General features: G+C 34.0%; 1 protein-coding gene across 2 annotated transcripts; it reads right to left on the bottom strand.

The window, feature by feature from the left end:
• Positions 1-340: 340 nt before the first annotated feature.
• LOC144854110 (dual oxidase maturation factor 1-like) lies at positions 341-21,241 on the bottom strand. 2 transcript variants are annotated; one of them, XM_078711996.1, is made up of 11 exons: positions 21,221-21,241; positions 6,497-6,576; positions 5,742-5,965; positions 4,768-4,825; positions 4,440-4,577; positions 4,102-4,209; positions 3,590-3,743; positions 3,257-3,495; positions 2,588-2,808; positions 2,226-2,314; positions 341-1,805 (listed from the first exon to the last, which is right to left on the bottom strand). In XM_078711996.1, the coding sequence occupies exons 3-11, from the start codon at positions 5,934-5,936 to the stop codon at positions 1,709-1,711; spliced, it is 1,299 nt and encodes a 432-aa protein (XP_078568122.1). In that variant the 5' UTR covers positions 5,937-5,965; positions 6,497-6,576; positions 21,221-21,241; the 3' UTR covers positions 341-1,708. The 2 variants fall into 2 exon arrangements, with proteins under 2 accessions (XP_078568122.1, XP_078568123.1); XM_078711997.1 differs by lacking the exons at positions 6,497-6,576; positions 21,221-21,241 and having other exon boundaries at positions 5,742-6,078.
• Between the last annotated feature and the right edge of the window lie 2,627 nt (positions 21,242-23,868).

Genomic DNA, 23,868 nt, shown 5'->3' with positions numbered 1-23,868 from the left:
TACTAAATGTTTTTGTTTCATTTTCATTTCAGGGAGTCTTCAAAAAGCTTCAACTGCTTTTTTATCATCTCTATTTAAGATATATTTCTTCTTCTTTTGAAATTATTACTAAGACAATGTTAAAAAAGTGTTTGTTATGAATGTATTTTGATGAAATCTTGAAGGATTTGTGTGTTTTGTGTTGTTGAAGAGTGAGTTCGATTCCCTCATCTGGAGTAATGCCAACAAGACCACCAACCCATTTTAAGTGTTTTCCTTTTGTTCTAGAGCCTGATCCAGGAAAAGAGGACTATTTAAATACAGATGTTTTTCTGTACATTTTTTCTGTATATTTGAATATGATATTAAAATGGCATATTTAACACAAAAAAAATTAAAATTTATTTTGTTTAGGGGGACAATATATCTTTAATGAAAACCAGTCATGAGCAAAACAAATCTGCAAGATACCCTCCTACTAATATATGTTATAATTACCATCAAATCTCACTATCGCATTTACTACTTTTAGCAAATCAGAAATCTTCAATTAATACGTTTATAGAGGTTCAAAGTGGCAATTGAAAACAATATTTGAAAATATGTGAGTTTAGAAAGAACTGAATGCATAACATAATTATCCCAGTGAACGCCAGGCTAGTAATCTGGAGGTTGTTTGAGTCCCACATTACTTAAGTATTAATTATGTATTCTTAGTAAAAGTACAAATTACGTCAGGTTAGGGCAAAAACATCTGACCAATAGTTATCCTTGTAATGTAAATAGCTATTCTCTATGTAAATTGTCAATAACTTTGCTTCCGGACATTTTTCAACAAAATATTGCATTACAATAAATATATAAGGTCTGAGCAATTTGAGACCATTTTAAAATTTCTATGACCAGCCGATTTTTAGATACAGTAAAAGTCAAGGTCAAGGTTCAATAGTACAGTAAAAATGTTCTATTACAACGAATATATATATATTCTGAGTATTTTGATGGGTTATGGAGATATGGCCATTTGGTCGCTATTTTGAACTTGGGGCTGTTACCATGGTTACGGGATCATGAACATTTTTTACCTAGCATTTTTGGTATCCATAGCACCATAATAAAGTAGTGAAATCTCACTTTGGGCAATAACATTCTACGGAACTCCTATTTTCATACATGAGAAACCTGACTAAAATGTCGATATTGTGATGACAAAATGAATATTAGAATTTGAACATTAGGTTTATAATAACAATTTGTTTTTATATTTCAAGAGGTGATTCAACTTTAAGTAAGCCTAGTAGGCCTGTCTAAAAATAATTGTGACAACTTTGGGATATGTAATTTGATAGGCCTATTAACCAATTTAAATCTTTTCCTTCAAATATTGTATCCTATAGTATAACATATTTAGTTAGGTACTGCTTGATTTAGCGATGTTACGGTACTCTGATTTAACGTACGGAGGTCCGGTATCCATATGCAATGTATTAAGTACGGTATACTTTTAGTTTATGTAGTATTTCAAACCTATCGCCAAGAACTAAGTTCTGTAACTATTCCCTTTGATGCATAATGCTTAATCTACATAAACATTTTTCCAAAAGGGTCTAATTTTTAAATATACATGAGTATTGCTGATAAATGAAATATTTATATTTGATAAATGAAATATTTATATTTAACATTTTTGGAGTAATGTGATTCGAAATTATCAAAAGGGTGTCCAGTGTTACATGGATGAAGTGACTGTCAATTGTATGCCGTCACCTTGCAGACCATCTATGTTGATATCCTCATCATTTACGATCACTTCCTCATGTGTATCTCTAACAAAATAAGCAATAAATAATAAAAATAAATAATAATTCAACCATTTCAAAATTCTGAGTTCGCCATGACTAATAAGTGTACAGTACATTTTTCCTTCATAATTAAGCTATATTGCGTCACTATTAGAAGTATGCCGAATGTATGTACTGTATCGAATATATGGGTTGACCGGACATGCTCATTGACCAATGCTATACCAGTCCTGCATTATGTATGGTGGCACTGGTTGGTAAAAAGTCATTCGGGTCTCAATAACTTCGTTGAACATTTCAAAGTGGATTCCCAACATATGAGCAATGCATTACTGCGACAATTACAGTATTTAGTAGAATACTAAATTAAAATTTAATGAAATTATTGGAAAGATGATTAGGCCTAGGCCCTATTTGTAAAAAAAAAAGAAGTAAAATACTCACAATCCATTGTTATGTTGACCACCTCGAGGTGTTGATTTTGGTGGTTTTAAATTTCTACCAAACAAGGTCTTTCTATTTGGTCTGAAAACCTGAAAATAATTTAAATACATGCGAATAAGACTAAAAACGAAGATAGAATATGTCTCTCTACACCACGTGGTGTTCAAACGATCTGCGTTAATGCTATACAGATGGTATCTATGTATATATGGGTATCAGTGGCTGGATCTCAATGGAGATACAAAAAAAAGCGAAAAGCTAAATCAAAACGATAAAGTAAACAGCCAGAAAAGTTAGCAGAGCTTTCGGGCAACACTAGCCCTTCATCAGTGCAAGTGAGGATAAATAAAAAATAAAATTACCAATCTATTTTCATAAATTGGTTCCGATCCCAGATCCACTGTTGGTTCTATTTCATCGTTTGTATTTCCAGCCTGAAAATACACGTTTTCTTGTAAGCCAACTTGCACAATCTTGTCTTGGAAATCTTGCAAGGGGTCCACATTGAAAAACTTGGCTGTTTGCAGGGGGTATATATCATTCAGTATATAAATCACAAATGCAAGAACCACACATAACAAACCTGTAACAAAAGAAATCACAGTGTTTGATTTCAAACACATATCATATTCAAACTGTACACAAATCTTAGAAATATTCTTGCAACAATAACTTGTTACCAACGTGATAGAACCTTTCCATGTTACGTAACATAGAAGAACAAGGGCAATAGAGTGAATTGATCACAACATGATACCTCCATGATCACAACAAGCAAAATGTTGCTACATTTTTGTGCTGTACGTGTGAAATCGGGTATGTATGGAGGAGGTGTACTGGCTGTTTAGTGTCAAGCGACTTCAAGCAATAAAACATTGTCATTTATAACCAGCTGTTAAAGCTTTCGTCGGAAAAGATCAGTGGTTATTAGACCTATTTTTAACTTCCATTCGAGCATAATTACTGAAACTTTGCATAAAAAATGGCAAATAAATAATATGCGATATGAATAAGTATCAAGTGAACTTTACCCGCGCTTAAGTTCATCCAAAAACACCAACCGTACGATAGTGTCAGTGTTTCGTCACCAAGGGGAATCTCTAGCGGCAGCCAAAAGTAATCTTTCTCGCCACCCATTGAATTCCTGAGAGTCGCAAAGATGATGTTCGCCGTCAGCATACACCCTCCAGTTAGTAACAAAATGTAAGCTCCGTAGTGGATCACCATCAATAGTAACATGTTACTTAATAGCCACAGAGGAAAAGATGTCCTGTAATAAAATATTCATATGGAATAATTATTAAAAGAAAGCACAGTGGGTGGCCTATCTCAGTGATAATGATAAAAAGACATATTATATTTACCACATTAGTATATTAGTATACCATCCCGACAGCCTATAGATCCTTCCCCATCGTATGTTATCACCATCTAAAGTAAAATATTCCAGAACCCATTGAATTGGCAATGGGGATCCACGCCATTGAGTCGCACGGAATTCCTGATTTATTCTTCCAGCTGAAAAAAACCCCACAGTGTTAATTAATTATTATTCATTAGATAATGAAACCAAAACTACTTATAACTGCTTCATAAAGTGTTATGTATTGATGTTCGCAGATCTACACATTTATGACTCGACGTCTTATTTTCAAATCACGTCAACCATCCCTAATTCACATTGTGGATCCCTTGACCTTGTGGGCAATCGCAAGAGTCAATTACTAATCTTTTAAGTATAGTCATTATTTTTATAGTATGGAGGGCCTCAGTTCGTAAATCCACGTCTTTAAACTTAGAGGATATCTCTGGTACCATGCTAATACTTGCCTCTTGTTTTTGTATAGATAAATGAAATTGAAAAAACACACATTACCATACGGTCCAAAACCTGTTCTTCCCTGTCCACAACAGAACCTATATTGCTCATTATAATCTATTGTTTCAGTTTGGTTTGCCTCCACCATCTGTTCAATCGGTTCACCTAACGATATATTAAAGAATAAAAACAAAATCACTAAAGTTACACTTCGTGGCTGGTATTAATCTTTCTGCTTAAGTCATGATTATTAAGTGCTTAAGTGAAGAACCATTTGCGTAGTTTTTTAAAATGCAATTATTTTGAAATGTGACTTAAGCAAAATGAGTATCTTAAAATGACGTTAAGCACGTCTATATTATCCCTGTTATTTTTATTGCACTATTGACAATTACCTTTAAGTGTTATATTGATTTCTCTTAAGCCGATATGTAAGCCGATTTTCGCACTAACTTCACCTCTGGTGAACGGTTTATACGCTATGTGACTAACCGTTACGTATCCATTCTCCCAGTCAACGCCTTGTAGACACACTAAATATATATTGAAAGTAATTATCAAACCTTGTAAAATAAGTTAGTTACATTGAGAATATGGACAAGAGAGCGGGAACTCAATGTCTAAAACATCACTCTTGATCTTCCCCACCCCCTCCCACCTACACCCCCACATTATAACACCACAATACAAATTGTTGTTGAATCAAAAACCAAAAATACTTACGTAAAATTGAAAGTCCAATAAACAAACTGATGGTCATTCGGATGAAAGTCCACAGTCTCTGGTAAAATAGCAATACGAAATCGTTAAAATAACTAGAAATTAAATGGGTATTTACTCTTGTATGAAAACCATTCCCCCCCCCCCCCCCCCAAAAAAAAATTCTGCAGCTGTCACGTCTCTAGATAGATCTTAACTGACTTTTGACAGTCATTTAGATATGGGTCTGAAAGTGCATCATTATAGGTTAATACAATATACAAAATATATTGTCTCTATACACGAAAACTACTAGATGACGATATAGGCAGTTAAGATCTATCTTTGATAGAAATGTAGTCGCACATAACGGTTGCATTTACATTTTTCAGTAAATGAACCGTGGATAATGATGGTCTTTGTTCATTAATGTAACTGTGGAAATATAGTGGACATATCTCACTCTTAGTTGTGATGCATTGCAATGTGTAAGAAATTAACAACTAAATATATGTAAGTAAGATTTACCATAATGAGCTAGATGCTTCAGAAGTATTCTGCACTAGCAATGATAAAATGGTATACGTTCTGGGAAGTTATACACTCTCTCTCAGCAATAACACTTCAATGTGTTTTGACAAATTTTGTAAAACATATCTAACAAGATCATGGAAAATACGAAATGATCTTACAAATACAACTCGCAGATAGCCTGCAAATGCTTTTTCTTTTGCGGTAAAAAGAGTGTATAACTATATCTTTTCAGTTGGTATTTTCAGTTATTATTAATTTTACTGTTGTTATTTATTATTTTCAGTTCTTTAGTATTATTGTCAATTATTATTTTTAGTTATTACTACTTAATTTTTCTCATCACTAATAGGAGAGGAATCCGCGCTCACTTCATGATCTAAACGAATATTGCAGTGACGCCGCGCGCAAATATAAACCCAAACGATGCGTGCGTTTAATAAATAAAATTACAAAATGTTACTTACTTGTATACCACGTATACCAGGTAGAATGATCAAGTAAGTAATGAAAATAATGACGGCAGCACAGATTAAACCAGCAAGCGTGATATCGTACGAGACGGCGGTTTTGTTTGGTCCGTAGCTCGTCGGGGCCGGTTTATTACGAAATGCATTGAATCCAATAACTTTACTGGATTCATCGTAACCGGGATATTCCATCTTTTATTGGATTTTGAAGTTACGTAACTCTTCAGATAAAAAGTGTAACAAATACGATGATTATAATCGACTATTGGATCGTTTCTTTGATAATATCGTGCGTAAGGAAGAAAAGAAAATAGGCGTACACAATATTTGAGTATGGAATGGTAAATGTACGTGTTTGTACAATTAAGTACATACAGTAATGGATTTTATACGTATGGACCTAAACTATATAGACCTACATAGGCATATTAATGATTACCGTAATGATTAATAATAGGCCTAATATAGTGTAGGCCTAAAAAGGTGTACATGCAAAAAAACTGGGATAACGCGCCAATTAATATTCTCTATAAGGGCAGTGAACTAATTAACGGATATCATTTTTTTTTTTACGAACGAGATTAAACATTCTACAGAACAGAACAATGCCGTTCTCCATATTACAATACATCATGATATATTTATACTATTTCTGATTATTTACACCTGCACCTTTAACGATTGAACTCAATAACAATGTGTGCGTTAGTAAATAAAACGGTGACAACTAATGAATACTATAAGATACATACCAAAAAATAATCTTCTTTTTACTTTAAATGTCTGATGCCTTAACGAGAGAACGACTGTTTCAATGTCTATTCTGGAGGAACTGATAATAAAACCCGAATAATAGATAGTTTTAAAACAGCTTACTTCCTCGTATATGATTTTATTTACATAATGATCAAAGCAAACTGATCTTTGATTGGTAATAATATTTACAATGTGAACTTTAAAACGGAACAGTTTTCATTTTATTTGGTACTCTGTAAATAATTGGCAATTTTTATCAACATTGAAGATAATAAAAGTCCGGTTATTATTTTATGGTTACATTTTCCTTAATGCATAATCAATAATAATGTATTCATTCAATTACATAACATGTTCAAATTACGCTTTCAAATTTTGATCAAGAAATTCCATATTCCTTTTTACCAAAATAGTAATATCATTTTTTTTAAATTTAATTAGGTAGTCATGGGTATAAAGTTAGTTATCGTTAATTACTAAAAAATGGGTATACAGTAGAAACATAGACATTCAGTACCAACTAAACACTACGAAGCCCTAGAGGGGACATACGAAGCCCTAAAGGGGACATAATAATTTTACAAAAATTAATATCACGTACGTGTTAATATTACGTACGTACGTAATAATACGCATTATTTTTACGTACGTACGTGATATTAACACGTACGTACGTATTATTATTAGTACGTACGTGATATTTATTTAATGCGTATGTACGTGTTAATATTATGTACGTACGTAATAATAATACGTACGTACGCGTTATTATTATTACCTACGTACGTAATGTTGATACGTACGTACGTATTAAATATCACGTACGTACGTATTATTATTGCGTATGTACGTAATATTTAATATTACGTACGTACGAAATAGTAAAGCTACGAAGCCCTAGAGGGGACATAATAAATACAACAAAATGGTACGAATTAGTTCACGATCTATTGTTCGTATGTTCACCAATTTTTAAATTTACGATTAACCCTCTGTACAGTGGGGTACCAAAATAGACGTTTCACTACACAAAAAACATGCCATTTTATTTTCGTTTTGCCAAGATCTTATTATCTAAGTTGTCCTATGTCATAAAACAATGGAAGCTAGGGGATAGATTTATTGTTGAAGCAGAGTTCCAAAATGTAATTACAAAATTCAATAGGCTTATAGCTTATATCAAATATGGAGGACAATCGGTCTACCTGCAGTTCATTACGGATCAGCTGTTTGGTATTCGTTAAATAAAGTTGCTATTGATAAATTAGAAAAAATACAATTGCAAATGGCTATATTCTTAGGCGTCTAGAAACACGCCGCGTGCAACCTTTATGGTAAACTGGGTTGGTTCCCAATAAAATGTCGCACACGATAGATATAAAATTGTACACATGGAATCACATCGTTGGCCAAAGGTTTTGCTTAATGCTCTGCTTCAACTTAATTGTAATCAGAAATCAGTTTTAAATTTTTAACTTGTTTACACACTCCTTTTTCTAAATGTGGATTAATTAATTTAAATTGCAATCTAATACGTTATCATTAAACAGACGTACCTCAAGCTGGTCAGATAAAAGCAATAATGACGGTCTATGTACCCTATGTAACTCTAAATCCACTGAAGATCTTAAGGCAGGCATACACAGTCATACATTTGTATTTGTATTTGTCATACACATCATACAATGTATGATCAGACAAAGTCTGATCATACATTGTCACATACACACACAAACAGTTGTGTGTCATACATGACTATGCATAGTAACAAAATGGCAGACAATAGTCAACATCTGGCTGCTTGTAGCCTCATAATTTCTTTAATTTTACGAAAACAAAGAAAACAAAGACGGCGGAAACGCAACGTATGGGTGCGGACATGGATTGCCAGGAGGCAACATTTAGGTGCTTACCATACTTTAGTTAAAGAATTGTGCTTAGAAAATCAAAACGATTTAAAAAACTTCCTGCGCATGGATAAGGCCACCTTTGATGAGCTTGCAAATTTAGTGGCTCCATTGATAAGCAAGCAAAACATTACGATGAGAGAGGCAATTCATCACAAGGAAAGATTAGCTGTTACTCTAACATTCTTGGCAACCGGTTAGTTATTTTTTTCGTTGAATCACTTTATATAAATTAACTAATTGATTACTAGGCCTAGTAAGTACTACTACTTGAGTTCTAGGCCTATATAGACTAGTAAAAGTCAATACAATCAATGCCAACATTGCACTAAATATTTATTAATCAATTGATTATGATATATTACATTTACAATATAAATTATCTTTACCAATACTACTTTAAACTACAATATATTATATTACCAGTCGATAATCACCATGGATCATTATAATCTGACATTTTTTTAGATTTTAGTTAATTTTATAGTATATTTATTATGTTTTAAAGTATATTAAAGATTAAATTTGTACAGTGGAAATATTTATTTTCTCAAGCATGAAAATCACTTAAATGTTGCCCACATTGGTACTGGATTGAAACTTTGTCATTAATAAAGGTTGTAAAACTGTTTTTCTTATAGGAGATTCATATAAAAGTTTGGAGTATACATACTGAATTCCTGCCCAGACAATTGGTAAAATTGTTCCGGAAACATGCAAGGCTATTTATGACGTTTTAGCAGACAAGTATCTTAAGGTGAGATATATATTGATTGATTGATTAAAAATTTATTTAAAAAATGTCCATAGTAAGTGAATCATTCTGAGCTTTTTATTTTGTGTTTGGTGATTAATTTTAGTTTCGGATCTTTAATCGCTTTCAGTTCATCTACAATATAATTTGCATAATTTATATCTGGATCATCTTTTGCAGCCGGTTTGTTTGTAGCCATATCCAAGCAAGTGATGGCCTTTTCCAGAAGCTTCTGCTCATCAACCTCACTTTTTTTGTTTAATTTTGATTTTTTAAGGGGTCGCTTTGTAGAGAATGATGTTTCTGCAATATCAATATTTTCTTTATCTTCTGTTGCTGATTCTTCCTCCATGTCCTCAAGCATACAATCAGCATCTTCAAGTGGTGTCTAAAAAATAGATATTATTATATGAGTTAAAATATTTGATTCATGGCTATAAAGTTTTACTTCATTAATCTTACAGGTCCCAAATACAGAAGATTAGTGGCAAAAGATAAGTCATGAGTTTGCGACGCGATGGAATTTTGATAATTGCATTGGGGCTTTGGATGGCAAGCATGTTGTAGTATCTGCGCCGAATAATAGTGGTTCTTACTATTTCAACTACAAGAACAGCTTCAGCATTGTTTTACTTGCATTGGTAGATGCAGATTATAAGTTTTCTTATATTGATTGGGTGCAATGGAAGAGTTTCTGATGGGGGTGTGTACAAATACAAAAATTCAACGCTTTCAGATGCTTTAGATAAAAATCTGCTGAATATCCCTGAAGCCAGACCTCTCTTTGAAGATGGTATATCTATGCCATATGTTGTGGTTGCAGACGAAGCATTCCCATTAAAGAAGTACCTGATGAAACCCTACAGCTCAAGAGGCCTTACTGAAGAAAAGCGGATATTCAATTATCGCTTGAGCAGGGCACAAAGAATTGTGGAGAATGCTTTTGGAATTCTGTGTAATCGTTTCAGAATCTTTCTCAAGCCAGTTAATCTACAACCAGAATCTGTTGAGAAGATTGCAGCCTGTGCGCTTCACAACCTCCTGAGGGGTCAAAGTGCTAATAGAAACGTTTATACATCATATGGCTATACAGATGTGGATGACAGGATAACGCATGAGGTGCATGAAGGGCAATGGCGACAGGAGCCTAAAGCAGGGGAAATGATACCTTTGGCTCCACAGGGTAGCAACTTTTACAGCAACGATGCCAAAGATGTCAGAGACAGATTCTGCAATTACTTCAACTCAGAGGGTCAGATACCATGGCAGTGGCAAATGATATAGATGCTAAATGTGTGGCGACATTAGGCTATAATTTTAAGATAAACGGATCCTGTTAGATATTACTCAATAGCTTACCTCCATATTACAAATTGTTTTTCTTGAGGACAGACTATCGTTTAAAAAACAAGCCTATCCATAAATCTCCACCGACTTTTGTATCTCTCACTTGTCCCACTACCACTCTTTCTTACCCTCTCTTTCATTCTTTCTCGTCTATATTATCTTATATTGTTCCATTTTCGTTTAATTAAGTCCACTAAAATTTAAAAACAATTTATATAATTTTGATTATGTCAAATACTGTAAATAAGTAATGATTATTACTTAAATAACAATGGTTTTTTATGATTTCAATACTTTAAACTGAATATGCAATGAATACATTATTACATTGTATGTAGACTTATTGTTAAATACTGTATGAATTGCATTTAGTAATACAGTACTAGAGTTTTTTTTTTAATATTACAGTATAAATATTTTGGCAAAACATTAGAAGAAAAATAAAGATATTGCCTATACAAATAGTAAAAATAGTAGTTTAATAATAGTTGTTGTGTTTTTTACTTCTCGGCCTCCTATAATTTACTCACTAAGCTAGGCCTAGTCTTGGCCTACTAGCCTACTACTAGTAGTAGGCCTTCTCTACCTTTAACTAGTAGAGGCCTAGCTAGACCATATATTATTAAATACTACTACTATTATTATGATGATTTATGGATGACATGATATTTAAATTATAGTCTAATATAGCCTATAAGCCTAGGCCCTAGGACTAGCTAGGCCTAGCCTAGTTGTAGTAAACATTTTAAAAAAAGATCTAATTTGACCCACCATGGCCTAGGCCTACTGATTTTTATAAAAATAATATTGGCTGAATTGAGTAAGAACAATAAGCATTTTGGCAAAGGCTAGGATAGCCTTACACTTGGGTTTCGTTTGCTTTTAAGTGGACTGAAGCACTTCTGACAGGCTTTTAAATTTAGTTCTAGCCTAGGCCTAGGGCTAGGCCTAGCCTAGGCCTATAGTATAGGCCTAGCTTTAAACATACCTTCTGATTCCAACCGTTCAGCAATTTTACTTTAGGTTGCCGTCTTGAGAGTTTTATTGTGATATTCATGGGATTTGACATCCCATAAACATGGATTCTCTTCAAAGAGATCAATTAAATTGTCAGTGTCAATAAAATCCTCGCACTCAACCATCTTGATCTTGCAAAAAATAAATAATAGTCTGTCAAAATCTCTGTGCTCTGATTGGTCAATAGTTAAAATTGTCAGACATTCATAATACATGTATTATGAGTAGAGCATTGTTCTACTCTCATCAGACACTGACAGACACATAAAATGGCAATCAGATAAAGTCTGATTTAGGCATACACGATCAGATTTTGTCTGATCATACATTGTATGATGTGTATGACAGACAAATGTATGACTGTGTATGCCTGCCTTTAGGCATTTCCTTTTTTCATGTCCTGCGCTCCAGAATATTAGACTGGGGGAATTGGCAATACTCGAGGAAAATCTATCGAATGTAATGAATGTTTGGAACCAAAACAAAATTATATTTTCATAACTATATACAAGTATTTCAACTCAAATATCCATAACAAAATAAAATATATGATGTATGTGGTCTTAATGAATTATATTAGATTATTATTTTTTATATTAAATATAGTTTTTGAACACATTTACGGCCGCCATCTTGTTGGTTCCCCCTCCTGTTGGAATCACTTTTCAGTCTCACTTTACATCTCTCTGTATTTTTTATATCTTGTACATGATTTATTTTAAATTTCCTTGTAAATAGGCCTATTGTTAAATTTTTTTTTTTCTCGAACTTTTATTTTACTTACTGTACTCTGAACGCACCTTCATTCAAAAAGTGTGCCACTGTTTCAAAAGTATTACTTTTGTTAATGGTATTTTTTTTATATCTAGTACATAATTTAGTTTACGTTTCCTTGTACTCTGTAAATAGGCCTATTGTTGGAATCGGTGACTAATTCTTCGCATGCAGCTAAAGCAGAGCCATATATATGGCTCTGAGCTAAAGTAAAATGATTTCACGTTAAAGCGGGTCGTCACAGAGTCTCATGCATTTTATTCATTTCATCAAAACCAACAGCAACGAAAGTTGCCATATAAAGGTATGAAACAGAAAACAGCTACAATAAATACCCTATATATGAAGCAAACTTAAATAAATATGTAAATAGTAAAAATTAGCCTATTGAGCACGATTATTTTAAAAAAGAATACAATAAGTCTTGAATGAAGAATAACTATTGAAAAAAATATCAACATTTACATTTGACTCACTAAAATAGTTTGCAAAGAAGGCAAACGTGTCTGAGACCCCTTTTCGAGACATTTACTCTATTAAACGGAACATAAAAAGTGGACTTGAGTCTAGTCGAGAAGGAGCATGTAAACTGAAAAGAGAGCAACAGTCGCAACAACAAACAATTGACACTCTTATAAAGAAATATTAAATCAGACACACTTCTTCTGAACTTAACAGGTTCAAGACAATTAAAAACATCAAAACGTTTACAAAGAAACCTAACAAACTTATTTTAAACACGTTGGAGCCTTGTGGCATGAATATCAGAAATTTAATTAAAAATAACAGAGGATAATTCTAAATTAGGTCTAACAAGCGTTTTAATCAAATTAACAAGGGGTTTAGGGTAGCTAATTCACCTGCAGTGCCTCCAAATGAAGCCAACCATTCTTACTCTTACTAACAATGTGGTCAATATGGTTGGAAAATAAAAGTTTGGAATCGAAGAATATTCCCAGATCCTTATGGTATTGGACTTTGTCCAAGTTCTGATTATTAATTTGATAATTAAACGAAATGGGTTTTGATTTAAGAGTAATAGTCATTGACATACGGTACATTTGGAGGCATTGAGTTTATACCCCAAGTGTTATAATTAGATGCTACTGTACTGCATGTCATGGACCTGCCAATTGGCAGATGACAAGGTAGACAAGGTAGGTAGACTGTACTGCAGTCTAATAATGACATTAGACGTTAATAGTGATCTGGTATTTTATTGTCTACCTTTCTCTGCAGTATCCTGAGTGAGTCTGTTTAACAATTATTATACTAGACTATTAATAGTAACAAGCCACTGTCTGGGTCCCAAATACGCGGATAAACACCATCCAGGTCAGTCAGCAGCCAGACAAGAATATGCTGTCAAAAACAAGTCATCCAGGGGTTTTGTTCAGACATGCATGTTACAGTATAAGAGGTGTTTTCAATAACATGACATCCCCCTGAAAAATGTGATTTTGCTTCGAAAATCAGAGGTTCAAAGGAACTCTAAGAAAACACCAGTAAACTTTAAACATCATAAACGAGAAAAGTAAACAACTTTAAAAAGTGGGTTAAAACAACTGTTTTTAACAACATCCATTGTGAGCACCTCGACGCGAAGCATGCTGCTAATTTTGCGATTCAAACAATATAATATCAAAAAGCGGAAGTACGCCATCGCGAATCGAACTAAACACGATGGAGCAAATATGCAATAAACGACTGTCATTATTATAGTATAGGTATCAGCAAGATAATATGTACTGGGGGGAGCCCAAAGAAACGAGTGTAGATAACTCTTTCGTCGTACAAGCAAACTACTCGCTCTTATCCCAATAGTGTAAATACTTGCGATGCTAAAACTGATAACAACTATATGTTTCACTAAGTGAACTAAAAAAAACCTATATAGTCAAAAAAACTTCTATCAATATTTAACAAAATTATTCTAAGAATCTCATTATGAACCATATATTTTTCTAATATACTTGCGTGGAGAACCTATGCACGAAATAATGTTATTGAGCAAAATCGCTTCAACAACTGGGATAGAATCTAAATACTGGTCGATATTCCACCAATATAAAACATTTGTAGACAATTTAACTAATACTTGAAGTCTACCATCTTTAAATCTAGCTTTCATGAGCTCAATACTTGTTTGAGGGATATCCTCAAATGTATTTATCAAAGTCAACTTTTGGGACTGAGTCAGTGCAATAGGTGCAGCTAAACCATCATTAGATTCAGACAAAGCAACATAAGCATTAATATCTATCATATCAGTATTTTCATGACTGTAAACATGATGTTCATCAGTCTGAAATGTAATCTCAGTACCTGTTTCATCAGTAAAATAACATTGAGCTATATTGACAGTTTCAGATTTCTCTTTGGTCAATAACTTCTGCTTTAATTTCTGCAGATTAGAAATATTTCCTGAAGAACTTTTAATAAACGCAGGTTTCAATCTATTATAATTGAAAACGTCCTGTAGAACCTGTCCGTCTAATGTACATAATATGTAATGTGTACCGTCTAAAATTATGATGGATAGCAAAGGGACCGATCCATTTAGCTTGGAGTTTTCTTGACGGAACTGTAATACTTGAACTATCAGGCTTGTGTAAATAAACTAATTGGCCTTTACAGAAGATGGGGTCTTTCACTAACCAAAGTGAAATATCATCATTTTGTTTTTCCTGTTGATACTTCTGCAACTGAACCATTGAAGTCGACACATGCTTAAAGCGTTCATTGAGTTGTTCTATGTATTCTCTGTATGAACTACATAAACCTGACATCGGTTGAAATTTCACACCTAAAAGATTCATTGGTTCTCTTAAGAATAGTAAATAGTATAGGGAGAATACATCCACCTAATTGGGGAGAGCTAAAGGAATAATATGCATATTGGGATACAGAAACATAACGATCATAACCAATAACCAATTTCCCATTTGACCTAAATTGGCCTTTATGAGATTTGCAAGTGAACAGATATGACGTTCAACCTGTAGAGATCCATGATTTTCTACGCTAATCACTTTCTGATCAATGCCTAAAGATTCAGAAAGTAATTTCATCAATTTTCCGACTAATGACGAACCGGCATCGGTAATTAGGGTTGTAGGAATACCAAATAAAGTAAACACTTTCTGAATTATTGCCTCACAAATGGTTTCGGCATCGACTCTTTGCAATGGTACACATATCAAATTTCTAGTCATAGAACAACATACTACCATGATTTGCTTATACCCTGATGGAGAAGTGGGCATAGATTTAAAATCCATACTAAGCGTTTCAAAGCGGACACATTGTCCGAGTTTCAGGCTTATTCTTTATCTGTTGGCATCTAGAACATGAACGAATGTAGCTAGTAATCCTTTCGAACATCGATGGAAAGAAAAAGAGTTTACGCATCGTTAAATATTGCGGACACAACCTTGATGCGAAGCTAATAAAGAATCATGGTAAAGACAAATTATTCTATCGATGTACGATTCTGAAATTGCGAGCTGTAATATAAAACTATCATCACGTAGGAAAAACAAACGGAATATCAGATTATTACAGACAATATACTGTTCTGCACGCAATTTAATAGATCGAGCTGTCTTTTTATCACTGGGTAGAATGTTGTTGGATATAAAATCATTGATAGGTTTATATAATGAAGAAGTCTGTTGAGCCATTGCAAATTGTTGTGTAGTAAAAGGAAGATTAAAGTATCTTAGGATCTTTCGTTTAATCACTTTCATCATTTTATCTAATCGTGACTGATTGGGAATGTGGCTACAGATGATCTTATCTACGTTATCCAACAATGGATGTGAATCTTGGACATCCTCTAAGCTAGGGCGATCATGCCGATGTTCAATAATTGGAGGTGGAATAGAAGAAGGAACTAACTGTTCAATTACTGAAGGCTGATTAGGAGTAGGGAGATGTATATAGGTCTATCAACTATGCGTGGCTCTTTCGGAGGAGGGAAATCGGTGTTTCGATTCGATTGTTGTACGTATTGATTGTTTGTCACTATCTGTTGACGATGTAGTGTATTCTGTTCGGTTTGTCTATGTACATTGTATATGTTCATTCTGTCGACGTATTATGTTATGATCGGTTTGTTGTGGAATATTTATATAGTTATATAGAACATAGTTGTTGACGTATTTTATTTATCTGTTCATTTCGTCGTTGTTGTTGTTGTACATCGTTTACTTGTAAAGTTGGTGGTATTTCAGGGGCCGGATTTATCAAACTTGCTTAGCAAAAAAATCGTCTTAACTTTGCCTTAAATCCTTGATTTTGATTAGTCAGATTTATCAATATATCTAAGCAAAAAAAATTGCTTAATTTTGTTTTAAATCTAAGACGAACAACACCCTGCCTTAAGATGAAAAATTTCGTCTTATCTCATTTCTGCAACAGAAACATTCTTTTTTGACAACGCGAGCGCGCTAGCCCGGAACATTGAACATTCGGAAAGGCTACGCTAGTGCGTTTTCCGCTGTACGGCGCTACTGCAGTTTCGCACCACACCCTTATATCTTTGATTTCTCACCTAAACTTTCCTCTTTCACACTCACAACATACTATTATGTAAAATGTTTATACGATTCGACCACTTACGAAGTAATTTTTTTTTCATAACAATACTTTTCAAAACATTTTAAACGATACTGAACTCGCTGTCAACACACTGCGAAATGTTCGCCATCTTATATTTATCACTTAATTGCCAGAATGTATGCTTCATTTTCCCCAAAAAATGTAAAAACTATAGAGGGCAGTGTTATAAAATCCGATTACACATATATAGGCCTATTTAGTTTTGAAAGCAAGAAATGTTTTCAGCTGGCGAAATAGAGGTTAAATTAATATTTCATTATTAGTATTATTATTATTCATATTAATAGGTCCTATCAAATAAAATTATCTCGGTGACTAATCAATACATTCACTAAAACAAAAACAAATCATTTTCTATTTTTTAATACAGAGAGATAGCAATATTTGCTATGATCATGGATTAATCCATGCTGTGTTTTAAATATTGAAATATGGTTTATGATTTTTAAAAAACTGTGAATTGTTTTTAAAAAAATGAAATGTTATATGTACGGACTCATATCGTCGCCGTTTTGATATGTACAGCTGGTTGTTTATAAAAACCACTCTCTACAGTTTAAAAATAAAAACAGAAAATAAAACATACACTGAATTCTGGCAATTTTCTGATTCTAAAATGGCCACAGTTCGATTGAAGTATTCGAGGAAAAGGAGCTGTTTTGAAAGGCATTATTATTGTGATAAAGGTAATATAACGGTGGCTAAATCATGGGAACATGACACATAATGGCCTAAAATTGTATGATGTGGGTGTGAGAAAAAAAATTAGGTGAGAAATCGAAGATATAACAGTGTGGTGCGAAACTGCAGTAGCGCCCATTTGACTAACTTTTAGAAAACTGTATCGGCTGCCAAGGGTCGCTGTCATTGATAAAAATAAATAAATGTTGATTTGATTTAAGTTTAGAGCGAATGATTTTCGTATGTATTTCCGACTTTTTCTTTCTCTATTTCAAGTAATAAAAACAATAGTAGCCAGAATGCGCCCTCTCTTGTTGGGAGTGAAAATACGGAGATAAAATGTTATAGCGCCGCCATCGCTAAGAGAAAAAAGCTAATACGCATGCGTAAGCAAGAATTTTTCGTCTTAAGACATAATTTGCTGCCTTCTAGAGTTTAATTTTGCGCATGTGCAAAGTAAAATTTTATCTAAGACAATTTTTCTGCTAAGACGGTTTGATAAATAAGCTTAAGTTATTTGCTTATTAAGCACTTCTTAAATATTTCAGCTTAAGCAAAAATATAAGCAAATATTGATAAATGCCAACCCTTGTGCCTTAGCGTACGCACGTGTAACTGGACGTCCTTGGATAGGATATGCATCTCAAGCATGCAACCTACTTAATCTATTTGTTGCTGGGATAGACTTAGATTTCACAATATGAATCAAAGAAGAGTGATCAACATAAGCATCAAATTCTCTATCAAAAGGGTATTTTTAAAACCTGTGATATTATAAGAAGACCAAAAAGTTCTAATTCACTAACAGAGTAATTGACTGCTGCAGGTGGCAGTCGGTTGGAATAATAAGCAACCAGACGTTCTTTACCAATAATTTCTTGTGTCAGATAAGAACCAGTAGCAATTCGTGACGTATCTGAATATAAAGAGAACCTACCATTCGGCTGTGGGGCCATTAAAATTGGTGGCTTCACTAATAAACATTTAATTTTATTTACGGCTTCTTGATGTTCAGATGTCCATATAAACTTTGCACCCTTTTTTAGACCGGGAGCCCAGAGAATTTATTCATGTGAAAAGCCACAAAAGGTTTGATGGGCTGATTATGTAGATATATGGCTAAGATTCAATAATCAATATTGCTGCCGGGTCATATCCTGTACATTTTACCTGGGGAAACCAAATAGGAGGGGTAAAAAGTGGATTTAATCATGTGAAAAGCCACACGGATAAAAGTTGTTGGACATTGTCCGCATATGTGTATAGAATGTTAAAACAGCAAATGGTGTTATTTATGTCATGTCAAGAGCCACACGACTAATTCCTTTTGCATTGTAACTGTTACACATTGTGATGCACAAACAATACCATTGACAGCAACTTTATCCTGTAAGTTGCCCCAGACAGTAGCCCAAATGATAATGATTTAATCGTGCGATTCAAAAAGCCACATGGCTAGTCCTTTTGCATTGTAACTACAGTATTACCCATGGCTTTAGGATATACGAAAATACCATTGATAGCAATGTCTCAAATTTCCAATTGCGGTCCCATACAAGATCAAAGACAACGGCTAATTCTTTTTCTTAACAGTTACACATTGAGCAATAAGAAATTATAATAATTACCGTATATATAGATATATGGTAATTATGTGAAAACACACGGTATTAGATCTGACCCTACGGGATACATTGTATTATAACTGTCACAGATTACCCTAAAATGGCCGTCCTCCTCCAAGATAAATCATTTAAAATGTCGAATAATGACTAAATTATCATCGTCTTCTTCTTTGTTCAATCATCATTCCATGGTTTGCTTACATTATTATATGATACTTCATAACTATCTGTATCAGATTGGCCACATTATTCCCATATTTTGCTTCATATAAGTTGTCAGCATCACATCAAATATAACATTTCCCGGTTCTTATTCTCCTGGCAATGTTTAGTGGTAGCGATGGCCCTTCGAGGCACTTAAGTGACATCGTTATATACATCCAAAATTCAGCGGATGCGGATTTTGGGGTGTGTTATACTCATAGGGGGCAGTGAAATAGATATTTTGCGGAATTAAAGTTATAGAGGAATAACTAAAGCAAGTTCGTTTAGTAAAAGCACTATTCTTTCAAATTGCATGTTACATTATAGGCCTAAACACTGACTAAACTCAAAATCAGTGCTTTTGAGTTATGATATGATAATTGGGGTATGTTACGTCGATGAAAATAAATTCCAGTATTCTGTGGTATTAAAATAATAGGTTTAAAGAAAAACGCTATTATACGTTGGCATAGAAAAGATATTTTTGCATGGTGAACAATCGAGCGAGCTCGGATGTCAGGACGTCCAAAGTCATGGGAATAAAAATATTAATTGGAAAACATAGAGTATATCATCAAACTGAAGACCAACGTACATAATGGCAATCCATCATTGCATTTTCGAGGAGTCGTCAGACATGGATGACATTTATCAATATATTTTGCAAAGAAAGAAAATGTTTACCGTGCCTCACTTATGTCATGTAATCCTCCAAATCCTTAAATCTGGTATATTGCATGCAATTATTTTCTAATAAATTGGCTTCTTATATACTGTATAGGTATAGTTGAAATCACCAGAACGTATGTCAAAACGAGTGCTTTCGTGCAAAAGGATACTCTGCCGTACCCTATGTAACTGAGTTGTTGGTGGGACAATGTTAACTTTTATGACTTCTACTAATACCCTGTTTGGAAGTACGTACAGAAATGGTGTGCAACAAATTAATGATACCATTAGGAAATCAAACAAATTGCCAACTAGATCAAGATCAACTGTTCGATTTGCCCATTCATTCAAAACAACCACAATCGAACACACCATCACGTGCAATGCCTGCCGACTTTCCGTTTGAAGACATTTGCCTTGAGATCAGTATCAAAGATCAGGCTCTACAGAACACATTGATGTACATTGCTGGCTATGTTAGTAAGACGGTCTTAGCCAAACATCCGAACTGCCAAACCTGCACAAGTGCACTCAAGAAAGACACACAATATGTAGAAGACCCATCACAGCTGCTAATTAGTTACAAGGCGTACGATGTTACGATGTCTAATTTCGGAGGGTTGGCTGTAACCACCGATAATCTTGTAGACAACCTAAACTTGTGCGAAAACATCTTTATCAGGTTTTTTAATAAGTACTTGCATGTTAGTGACATAAGGGAAAAGATAATTACCGGAATCAAATCAACTCTGCTTGGACATGGTAGGAGTTTTAATCTCTGTGAATCAAAGATCTAAGATTCTCTGCTAGCACTGTATGTAAGGATGCGGCTTTTCTATGCTGTAAAGTTCTACAACAGGTCCTTGAAAACTCAAAAGACAAAATAAAAAAAAACCGTAACGGAACGTACCTATAAGATTAACGCACGAAAACATAAGCATTATACCCATGAGACATAAAACAAATCAAGACACAGGAGTATGAAAGAAGACATTATTATTATCATTGTAAATCTATGCAATTTGTTTTGCTCTTTTAAAAAAATTGTATTTACTTAATTGTATAAAATTTAAGATGTGCTACATGTAAATATACTATAAAAAATATTTACTTACTTACTTGTTTGCATAGCTATCCCCATTATTGGGGACATTTCGCCGTCATTGACATTATGTTGACATAGCAGCAGCAATGAGAGACATTAATTTTGATGAGAAGGTCATGGAACACTAATTTATGAATTATAAAATAACCGAAAAAGATATTATATTATATACAATTATAAACTTCACAGGGCTATTTTATCTCCCCGATGCGCGTCGGCGACAACTGCGCGTGTAGCGATTTCAATGGAAACGGTGTAGCGATTTTATGGAAACCAGTCGTATTCACCAATCTCACTTAGGCTAAGGGAAATACATACCCTTAAAATTTAAGAATTCCCTTAACAAAGGGAAACACTTAAGGGGTATTCACAAATGAGTTAAGGGATTCACTTACCTAAGGGAAACCCTTACTTTTAAGTGAAACACTTAAAGATGTATTGTCCCTTGAAACACAAAAAAATGAAGGTCAGAATATTCTAAATTTAAATTGGCCATATCAAAGTAATATTAAAGTTATTCACTTTAAGTCGAAAATTCGAGCCAAAAACAACAATTTTACGTAATTAACAGCTAAATTAATTTGATTACGTTTCGTCTGGAAAATCGTCGCGAGCGAAAGTAAACAAAGATTTCAAACCATGATTATACATTATGCATGATGCTAATTAGGATTGTTTACAACTCGTCACGGTTGAGAAGGTGTTTTCACACAGATCGCAAGGAAGTTTTATGATTATGCATACAGAGTAGCCAAATAAGCGCGTTGCATTATGAGATATGTTTTGATCGAAAACTTTGACTGGAAGTCAAAGTTATTTTTTAAACCAAAAAACGTCTGTATTTCAGTTAAATGATTTTTTTTCAACTAATTTTTGGTGAAAGTTAATAACTATTATGATACTTCAAAATGACCCACTTTTTTTCGAAATCTTTTATTTTTTATTTTTTTGGAATTTGACAAAGGGACAATACATCTTTAAGGGAAAAATATTTATAAATATTCATGAGTTTTCCATTGTCCAGTCAAACAGGAGACAAAATGTGTCCAATATCCAATCACTTTCCCTCATTCAAACCTCATTTGCATATTCAATAAAAACTTTTGCTGGCAATAAAAATGGCAGCAATAAAAAGAAAACCTATTGGGAAAAACGAAGAAAAGGAGGTGTTAGTATCCGAATACGGAAAACGAAAAAAGTATTTTAAGAGCTGCTTTTGATAGCAAGATTACATACAAGCAAAAAACACAAGCCTGGCAAGAGATTACAGCTGCCGTCAAACAAACAAATCCAACTGCTGACAGGGACCAGCAAAATGTCAAAAAAAAAGGGAAAATCGTGTGTCTCAGGCTATGGGTAACATTACGTCGTACAAAAAAGACATAATGCAAACAGGTAAAATTTAGTTTAATATTATGACTGTTTGTAGTCGATCCTATAAATACTTTTAAAGGCCAAAATGTAGTTGTTGTTAGGGAAATATAATTGTAATCTGTGTGGATATGAGTCCTAGGCTGGTTACTGGGTAGACCAACAGGGGGCCTAGCATCTCTACCTAGCCTATGGGGCTATTTTCTATATACAAATAAATGAACAGCCATCTTCCACGAAAATAATGACAGTTAAAACAACAACAAATAAATGAATATAGGCGCGGCCTAGGCATAGACTGATTTGTATGGTGAGGATCAAGAAAATATATCTGATGCTACTTACAAACCAACTTCTGTGTAGTTAGGCCGTGTAGTTAGGCTGTCTGTATTGAGGAATATTATGAATCCTAGGCTGGTTAACTTAGCACTCGCACTTGCAGAATCGTCAACAAAACCAAGGTACGAGTTAAGAGAACTTTAAAGGGACCTCTGAGGTCCCTTAAAAGTTAAGGGGAAAATAGACCAAGATAAGGGTTTCCCTTAACCTTACCCTTAAGTGAAACACTTAATATTTTCTTGATTTAAGGGAAATTCTTAGGATTTAAGGGAAATATCTCACTTAAGTCTGATTGGTAAATACGGCCACTGGCTTTACGCGTCCATGAAAGCACGTCCGCGTTTCCTATCCTTCTATGTATAACTTCCGATACTGTGTTTGAATGGGCATCGAACGAACAGGAGATTCTTATGTTATAAGTTCTTTGAGTCTAGTCATAAGAAGCTTTAATCAGTCTAGTCATAAAAGAAGCTTTGGGGCGGATTGCTATAAAACAGTCTTAACTGATGGTCTTAACTCCCCGATTAAAGCCGGCTTTATCATATAGACGGTCTTACTAAAGCCTGTTAGACCATTGCTATAAAACAGTCTTAGATAAGACCGCGTAAAGTAACAAATTGAGGGCGTACTTTGCGCGTAGAATACCAAATAAGGTAATGTTCGTCACGCTTGTTCAATTCGCAATCATAACAGTACGTACATTTCTACGCAAGAAAATCTATTCTAGGCCTATATAAATCACCATTATTTGATTTATCACTTAAAACTCGTTCAATTGGTTGTCTTTGACGATAAATAATACGTAAAAGCAACAAAAAGAGAGGTTTCAGACTGTTAAGACTCCTTCGAGTAGGCTTTAATTTAAAAGACCGCTTTAAGGGTCTTTCACACCTGTTCCGGCACGGTTCCGGCACGGTTCCGGTCCGGCGAATCGAACATCAATACGGTTTCG

This window comes from Antedon bifida, chromosome 10 (assembly GCF_963402885.1).
Source record: "Antedon bifida chromosome 10, ecAntBifi1.1, whole genome shotgun sequence".
NCBI lineage: Eukaryota > Metazoa > Echinodermata > Crinoidea > Comatulida > Antedonidae > Antedon > Antedon bifida.
The sequence above is the reverse complement of the archived record's forward strand: the minus strand, read 5'-3'. Positions and strand labels throughout refer to the sequence as shown.